The sequence below is a fragment of the Spea bombifrons genome, chromosome 3 (genome assembly GCF_027358695.1).
Source record: "Spea bombifrons isolate aSpeBom1 chromosome 3, aSpeBom1.2.pri, whole genome shotgun sequence".
In the NCBI taxonomy this organism is placed as follows: Eukaryota; Metazoa; Chordata; class Amphibia; order Anura; family Pelobatidae; genus Spea; species Spea bombifrons.
The window spans coordinates 92,371,809-92,383,843 of NC_071089.1; the positions used below are offsets into that span (position 1 = coordinate 92,371,809).

General features: G+C 39.7%; 1 protein-coding gene across 1 annotated transcript; it reads left to right on the top strand.

Annotated features, from left to right (window-relative positions):
- The first annotated feature begins 373 nt into the window (after window positions 1–373).
- On the top strand, window positions 374–9,341 carry RARRES1 (retinoic acid receptor responder 1). The gene is made up of 6 exons (XM_053459358.1): window positions 374–682; window positions 5,241–5,303; window positions 5,571–5,745; window positions 6,576–6,712; window positions 9,025–9,087; window positions 9,179–9,341. Exons 1-6 carry the CDS (start codon window positions 470–472, stop codon window positions 9,311–9,313), a joined length of 786 nt encoding a protein of 261 aa, XP_053315333.1. The 5' UTR covers window positions 374–469; the 3' UTR covers window positions 9,314–9,341.
- The last annotated feature ends 2,694 nt before the right edge of the window (window positions 9,342–12,035 follow it).

Sequence of the window (12,035 nt, forward strand, 5' to 3'; positions counted from 1 at the left end):
TGCCTTTTTGTAATAAATTCCAGAAGAAGCAATTTCTTCCCTTCCACAGCCTAAAGCTCCTGCCATGACTGAGGATGATGAGGCTTGTAGTCCACAGCAACCTCACGGCCCCCTGGGAATCTCATTCACTGATCATAGATTGTAAGCTCCTTAGGTCAGGGCCCTTCTTACCTTTTGCCCCATTTTTACTCATGTTTACCTATTGTACAGCACTGCGGAATATGATGGCGCTATATTATAAGTAGCATCGGTATGTGTTGCGGGGGGGGGAAGGGGTGAGGAGGGGAGTCGGTATCTCTGACGGCCAAAGGACTTCCCAGCAATGACATCTCCGTGCAGGGGGAGGACCCGGCGGATCAGCCACTATTTCTTAATGAGCAGCGCAAGTTGGATCACCACACCGGAGCAGACACCGGAGGAGAGACCGAGGCCAGCGCTCCTTTACAGGCATTAACCCCGATCACTCGCCATGCTCCTGTGTCTACTGATCCTCCTGCCCCTGGCAGCGCAAGCCTTGCCCTTTGCTATAGTGTCTCCGGGACTCGGGAAAACTCGGGAGATCCCTACTAATTACAGGACAGCCAGACACCCTGCAGTAGTGGCCGTGCAATACATCAACTACTACACCGGTTCCCCCAACAACCTGCAGTCCCTGCTCCGGGTGAACAAAGCCACCGTGAAGGTGAGTGTCCTTGGATCTGCCCGGGGTCATCATCAGGAGATCTACTGGCAAAGTTCCATCCTTAGAACCGTTACCGGGATCAGTAGTTGTGCAGCAGTCCTGTGATAGCACATTAACCCCCGGTGCCTTCTGCGGTTGTGGCCCCTTTAATAGTTAAAATGCTCCAGAGATCTCATTTCCTTTAATAAAGCCAGTTTTTTGTTATTCACTTAACTTTTATTAAGGGTTTCTAAAAAGTAAAGAAAGCAAGAACATTGGGGCCGAGGATAAGCGGAATCGGGAGGAGGATGATGAGGGTACCCACAACTATTAACATTTTCATTGCCAACAGTGAACCATATTGTGGCAGAGGTTACAATCATGACTAATTATTTTTTCTCAAACACTCCAGAATGAGAAGTCTCCAACGCTCTTGTTCTGAATGACAATGCCCGGGGATGCATTAGCATTTCCAATGTGCCCAAGCTTAATCTGCCTTTCTCATGAGACAATGACCTCAACATTACCATAAAATTAAAAAAAAAGGCAAATCACTACATTAGTAGCCGGTTGCTATAGCAATCACCGCATAGCTGGGTGGTTGCTATAACAATCAATCAATTAATTATCCTCCATTTGGGTCCTACAACATTCTTTACTTTGTAGCGTTCTACTTAGCATCTGCGCTTTAACATATAACATATAATAACATATTAATACCTACCGACTGTTCATTTAGAGGCATGTAATGCCAAGTCAGCATTAAATATGACGTCTTTCATGTGCCTTTAAGTATTTCCTCCCATTATATATTTGGCACATAAAATAATACTGATCCATAATGCCAGGCGGCTTGTTTGATTGCGGTGACATCATTAAGATGCCACTTGACCTATACTGCGGCTTTACATTAAGTAATAATCATTAAAAATAATAGCAATGAAACTGACCACTTTGTAACGATGATCTGCATCGTCCATCTCTGGATTTAATTCTTCCTCTTTCTCCCCAGTATAAAAAATAGTCACTTTTACAAGCCTGACATGCATTACATGGTTAAAATCTACCCTTGATAAAAAAAAAAAAAAAGGATTTTATTTATTAAAAAAGACAAATTCAGTGTATTTAATTCTAGAAGAAAGTTTTATTAAAAAAATTTTTTCTGATATATAATATTTATATTTTTAGTCTATGGCAGCTCTTGGCTGTATAGTAAATCGTGGCCGGCTTGTCTGGTGCCTCCGGAAGTTTATGACGAAAGCTCAGCAGCGAAAGGGTAATGATGTGACAGCTGGTCTGTTCCTTGTTTGACAGGACTGGCACAGGCTGGTCACCTTGACACTCGGCAGTAATAAAAGCCGAGTCTTACAGGTGTCCTTCCCATTCGTTAGCTAGCGATGGCACAAACACAAACGAAACTGTTATTCCAGTTAAAATCAACTATTTAAACCGGCATGTGTAAGTTTTCAGGATATGTAAATCCAAATGTGTATATGATATGCTTATATATTACACTTCTGCCCTACTAAAAAACACAGCTACCCATCTCATAAGTAACTAGAGACACTTTAATGCCTCTAGATTGTAAGCTCCTTTGAGCAGGACCCTCCTCACCTGGTGTTTCTGGTGTGCCTCGTTCCATACATTAGATGAGCTCAGCAAAACCCATATCTTCTGGCTTGCGATGTATTTACCGCCAGGCAGCTGCAGCGCATGTGGCAGGGGGTCGCACGCATGCACAGAGAGCGCTCCCATTGATTTCACTTTTATTGTAATGAAATTTGCTATCAAATGACTGTAGTTTCCTATACGATTCATGGCCCAGCCGGCAGACCCGGTGATAATCCCTGCGCTAAGCGAATTTCGAATGATGTAGACCTTTTCAGACATGGTTAGATTGAGGCTTAAAGTGTATTTGTGCTACTAAATAAAATGCCTCACAAGAGGTGATCTGCTCCGTTTATTGTATGAGTCCCTAGGAGATGGAGCGCTCCACGCTACGTGATCGCAATAGTGAAAGCTCACATTGACCACAGTCTTTCATAAACTATATTAGAAGGAAGCGATGGCTGTACTCCTCGGAGTGAAACATCAGATAATGCATTTATTTCACAGCTCTGACCAGAGCAGTCATCTCTATAAATAGTTTGTGTGTGCGCTGATACCAGGACCAGCGCTGGGAACATCTGCTCTTTCACAAATAGCCGCCGCGTCTTTGAAAAATGTCATGTTTGTTTTAGAAAGGAGATCTAATCATTCCAATAAAGAAGACTCCCACAACACTGAAAAAAATAATTAAAAAAAAAGATATTGTTTTCACTTTTATTTTGTGGAGGGAGATTTTTGTTTCTGTTCTAGTGTCAGATTAAAAATAAATTTTAAAAGTATTGTGCAATTTTTTTTTAGCAGTTCTAGTTTTTGCATAATATTTTAGAGGCTAGCATATGCCTTTTGCATGTGTCCTAGCTCAGTTATATTGGCCTCATCTACTTGTCTCCTTATCATATTACTGCCTGGGGTAAACAATGGAATGGCTCAGTCTTAATCACACGGCCTGACTATGTGACTAATGAAAGTATTTGGAAGAATAAACCTCTAATTACGCTAATGCATCGCCATAAAAAATAAGCTCAGTGTGGCTTCTGGACAGGGAGAGTCACCCAAAATATCACATGACTGACAACAATGGCTGCCTCCAGGTCTGCACATAAAGGAAGTTTATTGGACCAAAATGAGCTAAAACTAGATTTTTGTCAATGGCGACTGACGTTACTATAAACAGCGCTGTATTTGATGCTCGGGGGGGAAAGTATTGGACTTCCATTGGACTTCCCCTTTAAAGACATTAGTGGCGTTTGCATATTTGTGGTAAAGCTCACATCTTTTCATGTGAGGGCAAGCTGAAACCATAAGAAAAGCAATGTTATGGTGGCCACCTGGCTAATCTTTACCTCTACACGGGTAAAACTAAATCCAGAGGCCAATACTAAACTACAGAGAGTGGAATAGCCAAAGGGGGTAAACCGGCACACATAATCCATAAGAAATTGGATTTTTTAAATCCACTAGGTTACCATGGAAATCATTGTTTGCGAAACAGCCGGCAGCACATGTTTTCATGCCCAGCCCAATTCCCAAAATAATTTCTCTTGTGACCAAGGACATATTCTACTGTTACGAGGTCTCTTTGGCCTAGTCTAGCTAAGCTTTCTAGCTGTCATTATACTATGGAGCGACGTGTAGATACATTGTGTTTGTATTTACTGGCGGGCGACAGACGAGAGCATTATGTATCAAAATGAAGCCAGGCATTGCTGAAAGTGTACCCGGGATCTTTCTAAATACGCTGATCCTAAAATCCTGTAAATGTCTTTATCCGTCATGAATAAACAAATATGAAGTTTCAGCGTAGCAGCTTATTCATTTTGGACACCAAATGTCCTCTCTCTTAATCCTCCAATGTGAACCGTATTGTTATATGTGGGAATTATCATTGCCGCGTCATTGTCGCACATTCACAAGTCCGTGTAGAATATGGCTAAAGACAGAGCAGGGGTCACGCAGAGACCTTCAGATGCCCCAGGCATGATTGAAAGCCAGTACTTTTTAAATCAACCTTAATAGCTAAAAATCAATAGTTGTATTAGGTGTTGCCCTATGGAATATGTTATTATTTTACGCAGTCTGTTCCCGTCGGATTTTAACTCAAATTTCCTGTTAGTGAGCGGATCACAAAAGTCAGTTGTCGGCCTTCCGTATTTCGCGGTGTTCGATACACATTCAGCAGGAAACATGTAGCGAAACCCTGTTTGGATTGCAGCAGCAAGACGAAAGGTCAGGGGATAAAGTAACGGAAGATCAGGATTTCCATGTCAAGGCTGGATTATTTCTGAAAGAGATTTGTGCAGGGCTTTGGTTTAATAAAGCAGATAGGAGGGTTAGCTGCTTCTTGATACATTGAGGGCGATTGGACGATTTTCACTTTTTTCTTGCAGAACATTTTCAAAACTGTAATGTGAAAAAAAATATATATATATAATATATATATATATATATATATATATATATATATATATTTATAAAAATACCTGACAGCTGGTAATGGGCATTACAGCAAATTAAATATGATGGCGTTCATGAAAATGTATAATGTGAATGTCCAAATTAAGTTGTAAGTGTATCTAGACCAAAATATTGCAGATGTCCTTAAAAAGCATGCTCTTTTGAAAGTGTTATAGAAAATGCAGTTCTGCTTAGGGATTTGTATGCAAGAATGCCTCTTGCCAAATCAGGGGCTTCAATGATGACATTAAATATTAAATATACATAGTTATTAAATCACTGTGTGAGGAGGAAAAAGAGATCCGATGTATAAGCGTGTCCAGACACGGGATGTGATAATCATAATGTATAAGATTGTAACCTTACCGGTCCCTCTTCCCCTTCTGCACTAATATATTAGATTTTGTGTGACTCTGCTTGTGCTCTATAAATAAAATGTAATAACGGTGTATAATCTTATTATGACATATCATTACATCATCAAATGTTAATGTAATTTACTTTTTGTTTCTTGCAGTCGGTTCCAGAAATAGGAAACAAATACTATGTTGAATTTACCACCAAAGTGTATAAGGACAATGTGAGTATTTCTCTGATGATATTAGATGGTATTAGTTTATATTGAGCATTATTTTGCTTTCTATAAAGCAAGATATGGTGATGCAATTGGATATTTTATCTGCAACAGCTAGCAGATGAGTGTCAGCACTGTGTACAAATGGCCTGAGCTAGAGGGGTCTACAGGAACATGGATAAATAGAATAAACTGGCATGTTGACTGATAGAAATAGATAAAACAGGTGAGAACATTTTAATATTGATGGAGTTTTTCCTTTTTACTTTATAGCAAGATATTAGAGCATGTTCTGCGTCGGTGTTCTTCCACCAGGAAAAGCCACGTCCAGCTATAAACGTTAACTGTTCAGAAAGTGCAAGTCTCAAAAGTCATCGTCAAGATGACTATAACTTCTACAAGCAGATGAAGCAGCGAACCACTCCTCTTATCGCAAAGGACATTCCTGGTAAGATTGGACATGTGTAAGAATAACACTATTAGAACCTACAATATTTACTATATTAGAACGTACAATATGTACTATATTAGAGCATACAATATGTCCTATATTAGAACATACAATATGTCCTATATTAGAACGTACAATATGTACTATATTAGAACGTACTATATTAGAACATACAATCTGTACTATATTAGAGCATACAATATGTACTATATTAGAACATACAATCTGTACTATATTAGAACATACAATCTGTACTATATTAGAGCATACAATATGTCCTATATTAGAACATACAATATGTCCTATATTAGAACGTACAATATGTACTATATTAGAACGTACTATATTAGAACATACAATCTGTACTATATTAGAACATACAATCTGTACTATATTAGAACATACAATATGTACTATAGTAGAACATACAATCTGTACTATAGCTAAAATTGCCCCTTTTTACCCACAGCTATACTAATGGCCATTCGCTTTGCAATCTTGTGTGTTACTACATCTTGAAATTGGATGTGTACATCGCTGAAATCCCATTTCACTTTACAATGGTCAAAATATTTTTATCATTGCATGTGCTTGGACAATGTGTATATTTTTTTTTTTTATCGATTTACATTCATTTTCATGATGATGTCCAAAAGGTGTCCATCAGTCCATAAAGAGGTTCTCAAGATGATGTATGTCACTGTGTTATAGCATTTCATGTTTGGCTATGCATTATTTATGGGAATTCCAAGACAACTTTAGAAATACTCCTCTTAAGTAGACAGCAAATGTTATAAGCCTAATCATCCTTTTCTATGTCCCATTAGACAGCTTTGGATACGTTGCACCCGACATCATGTCTCTCTTTGATCTGGCTGAACTGGGAAGCAGCTATGTCATGTGGGAGAAAAGCACAGAACAACGAGAATACTTCCTGCAAAAAATCCAGAATGTCAAGCAACTGGTATGAAATGAATAAGTAAAAGAGTATTAATTCCTACTAGGTGCTCCTATTGTGCCATACTGGGTGTATATTTGAGTTTTAGATTGAAAAGTTAGTAAGAAAACAAAAAATGTTAGGTCTTACCAGTCCTTTTCTTGATAGTAAACAATGGAATAATGTTATGGAAGCCCCTAAATCCACCACCTGCCTGACAGCTCTCACCATGACGTTAAGGGGGAATGTGGGGTGAAAGGGTTAATGAAAAAAAGCCTGCAGGCTCGCTGGCCGTTCTCACCGCAGGGCCCAAATCAACTACATTTGAACCCCACATCTGTTCAACCCATGACCCCAAAACTTTATTTTCTGCCAACACCAGGTACTATAAAAACTCTTAAAAAATACCTAAGGAGGCTTCGGTAACCCCCTGAACTGCTCAAATTGTATATGGAAATAAAAACAAAAATAATTTGGTTAAAAAAAGAGAACTTTCAATTCATAAAAATGCCAGTGTGTTAACTCTAAAAGCTGAGTTCAAAATTAGAGCACAAACACAGAACTGATTTATTTATATTTAATCAGAAAATCACAGTACTTCTACAAAAGTAATGGCAAGAGAGAACATAAAAAAAAAATACAAAACAGTCTTAAAAGTTAAATAATTTGGGGGAGCTTTCGATGTTACAGTCCCTCGTACAAATATAAAACAATTCAAATAGTTTCTTTTAGATTCCCATTATAGGTATCTCTTTCTCTGTCCCTAGGGGATGCACGCTTAGTGTTACACGGGTGTTTAGTTATTTTGAAGTATTAAACCCCATCTTATGTGTATAACGTGGGTAATGTATCTTCACTTCCCTTTCATGACAGCCTTTGTAAGAGTAGGGAAAGAAGAAAAGAGAGAACTTGTGGACAGGATTAATTTCAGAATTCTGGCACTGCTCCAGGCTTTTGCTATTATCTAATTTCATGAGGGCCTGGGAAACCCCTGCAACCACTTTTTCCTTTCTCCCCGTGTCCAAAATTCTTCAGAAAGGGCCCTTCCTTCCTGAAACGGGCCTATTGTGAGTGTTTGGGTGTGAGCGTGTGAGTGAGCATGCGTGTGTAAGTATGTGAGTATGGATGTGTAAGTGGGGTGAGATGGAGTGTGGGTGTTGGTGTTGGTGAATGTGTATGTGCGTGTTAGTGAGTATGAGTACGTGTGTGTAATTTGTGTAAGGGTGTTTACATATGTGTGCCAGAGTGTATGTTAGAGGAGGCAAGGGGCACAGAAGGCACAGACAAGTTGTTTTGGGGCAATAATGGCACAGGTCAGCTGTTTGGGGACAAAGATGGCACAGTCAGGCTGTTTAGGGGTTAGGATGGCACTGATAAGCTGCATAGGGGCAAAGGCACTCACAAGGTGTTTGGGGCAAAAGGTGGCACTGTGGGAGATGTTGCCTGTGTTTCTAGTAACGCCCCTGGTAAGAAAACATGCACTTGACAGGCACTCACTTGTCTGAAAAATATATCGATACCATTTTAAAAGTGGAAATAATGCAATATCATTTCAATCTGTGGCACAAAAGTTTTAACTGTTTAGTTACCAAAGAGTCCCTTTTGACTTATTGAAGTCTTAATGTAAAGGACATTTTAGCATTGCTCAGTGTGGTATGTGAGCAAAACATCACATGTCTGTCAGCAATGGTGACCTCCAGGTCTCAGGACAAGTGCTGGAACAATATGTAAAAATAGGCGCACACTTTTCCTCCTGTGACTTCTGTTCCTCTCTGCTGTACCAATAACTGTAGGCTTATCCTTCACACAATAACACGCACACACATGCATGGAACTGCCATACAGCAACACACACATGCTCACACGCAAACATTCTAACACCATGCACTAATATACATACACATATACACATAGACACACTCACTCTAACACTATACACTTCCACATATACACACACTCTCTCCTTTAACTTTCATCCCTCTTAATTCCCCTCTCCCTATCCTTTGGTGCAGCTTGCGGCTGTCCCACACTCTCTGACCCCCCCTCATCTTGCAGCCTATGTGTGAGATGGCACCCTATTATCATGGGTTATACGTGTTACATGACCCCACTGGTTGCTATGGTTACCAAGCGGGCTGGTTACTGCTCACTTGGGTGCCTTAGCACACCCCATGCCTATGGAACGTAATGTGGTTAATGCTCAGTGAAAATAATATGGTACCATGAGCCTTGTCGTTTAATATTTATTTCACATTATAGTTTTAACCCTTGTAAAGCCAATCATAAAGTAGTAAGCCAAATATCGTTAACATTGGAAACATCTGTGGTTTTTTTTCCAGATCAGAAAGGATGATTTAATAGCATTTGATTACGACATCCTTTTGTATGAGACTCCCTCTGAGGTAAAGTCATTAAACTAATTCCGTTTTAATTTCTAAGAGTGTTTAAAGATGGTAATCATTTTTAACACTTAAATCTCTTTGACTTCTATAGCGCATGGTGTCCTGTAGCCTACATATTGTATGGATACCCGGCAAGCCGCCCAAAGTGGAATACCATTGTTCAAACGGCTCTGAAGAAGACGGCTCAGGGAGTGAAGAGTCGGGTTTCCTGGGAAATTTCAAATAAAGTGTTGCATGTGTATTTTTTGTAAAAACCTGGTTCCAAAGTTGTGAACATTTTCATTTTAATTATGGTCGTGCTATTGCTACTAGATTAGAAAAACTACTATATACATGCACTTTCACTAACAAGAAATGACATGTAATATTTTGATTTATTCCAGTTCAGGATCATCCCTGTGGCATATGTTGGTGCTACGCGCTCACGGTTCTCAAAGGGATAGCCAAGGACCACCAACAGTACAGGATTTAGGATTCACTCCTTAATTCTTCCTCAAATCTTAGGCTAGTTTGAGGCCTGTGTGCTGATATGGCGCAAGATATGGCACAGCGGCACTTGATGAAACTGATCCAAACATATAAACCTGTTTCAAGCTGTACCCAGTAAGAAACACACTTATAGCTGCTATCCTAGCTAACCAGGGGTTAAACAGAACACCTGTAAGTGCTTTGTAGAGTAATCCCAATATTCTGTAGTTAGAATGAATCTCTTTTCTGCCCCAACCCATTGCAACACTGGACATCGGACATTGTACTTCTTTACCGCGGTTTTATAACACAGATTTGATGTGTGCGCAGCACACTTACCAATATACTCATGACTGAGTAACCTGCTATCTGGATGAGGATGCTGGGAGTTGTATTCTGACAACCACTTGTTGGCCCCAGGCTTAACATCCTTCAGACTACTATTTAGCGTGTCTGGAAATAAAAGCACAGGTGTGTGGAAGGAGCGTAGTGCACTTTATAGACATGTAACAGCCATATGTATCTTTATTAAAAATATAATCTATTTTTTCACAATTTTTTCAGAAAGAGCAACACTTTAAATTGTAACCACTTGTCAAAAAGTGTAAAAAAAAGAAGGTATTCATTATTTTAATAAAGACAAAATTTGCATACTAAAATTTCAAAAAAAAAGATTCTTTGTTAAAAATGTCAGAGCATGGGGGAAAAACATACAATGCCCATGACGGGCTATCCGGAGATGTTGACACTTTGCTACTTATTACTGAGAGCTAGAAGGGCTGAGTTGGCCCTGTATAATTAAAAGGCCGAGGAGACTTCTCACTGATTTTAACTATGCGTTGTAAGGAGCCAGCCAAGATATTCCTACAGCAGAAACCTATTGGGGATAGGCCTTCATAACGTAAAGTCAAACAAAGGAGCTGAAACATATCTCTTTCCTTCCAATTCCACCTTTATATTTATTTATGTAGCGCCTGCAGATTCCATAGCGCTGTTACAACAGAGTCAGAATAGTTTAAAATCACTCACAATAACACACTGGTAGAAAAGGAGAAGAGGGCCTTGCTCTTGAGAGCTTACAATCTAGTCAGTGGTTGAGGTACAAGTGAAGATGTAAAGATGGCAGCATGATCTAGGAGTAAGATTCTATGGAAGTTTAGTCCTGTTCTGTGTATGAAAATGTTATTTATGAGAGAAATCTCATAATACGAGTCAAAGTCATGGGTAGTTTACACAGGCGCTCAGGAGGTGGCAGAGAAGGCCTTGGACTGTGGTTTCTCTCTGAGTCTTATGATGATACCCAAGCCTCTTAAACATGCATCTATTTGTGACTCAGTTCAAAGGCCGGTTCGAGAGCTGAACACTTGGTTAAGGATTTATTTAACTTGTGACAAGCTACGGCTTCCTGAGGGACCAAAGTTTAGGAACTGGAAGAGTTATGGGGGTTTATTCACTATAACGTGGGAATTTAATGAATCTGACAATACAATATTCATAAAGGACTAGCACTGTTATGTTAGTGTCCCATTTAAATTGTCTGCCTTTTATATGTTTTGTAATCACAGAAAAGTCCAGGTCGTGTAAATGTAAAGCACACATCTAGATTTGTGGGTTGCGGGTATAATAATGACATACACTGCTTAGGCCGCCAGTCAAAATGCGGTGCAGTCCCACTGATTCAGCTCCTTAAGGCTAGGTTTCCACTTGGGTTTTTGTCCTGCGTTTTTTTCTTGATGAAAAACGCCAGGAAAAACGCCAAGAAAACTGCCACTGCATTTACCTGCGTTTTGGCGTTTTTTCTGGAGTTTTTTCTGGCGCTTTAGCCTTTCTGTGGAAATTGCTTTTTTGACCTTAGGCAGTTTTTCCAGCCTTTACAAGTTAGAAGTTTCACCCAGCTAAAAGGGATTAGGATAAATGGCAAGTATCTGCCCTCTCCTGATGTAATTTACTTGGTAGACCCTTTTGTCTCTTTTCTGTGGTTTGTAAGGCATGCTTTATTCCGAATGTCTGCTCCTCTGGGAAGATTGGCCCCAAATGATGGTGCAAATTGTTTGCTGTTGCTTTTGGCACGCAGGATCCAGTTGGTTTGTTTGTAATGGCATGTTTGTTCCAAATGGTGTAAAATTCAATATGAACCAGTCCAGGACTTTGTTTTGTGTGAAACTGTTTGTTTCCAGCCTATTTCTCGTAGGACACACAGATACTGGGTCCATCCTCTGCATTGTAACTGTGGAAAAAACGCCATAAAAAACGCCAAGGCAATAAACCCACATGGCTTTTTCATGGCGTTTTTTCTCTCCCATAGACTTCTATTGCCAAGATTTCTTGCAAAAAACGCCAGAGTGTCAACATGCTGCGATTTTGAAAAACTGCCACAGAGCCCAAAAAAGCAGAAAAACGCCAAAGAGGACTGAAAAAACACCAAACAGAAAAACGCCAAGTGGAAATGGCATTTTGCGATTTCCTATTGAAGAACAGCT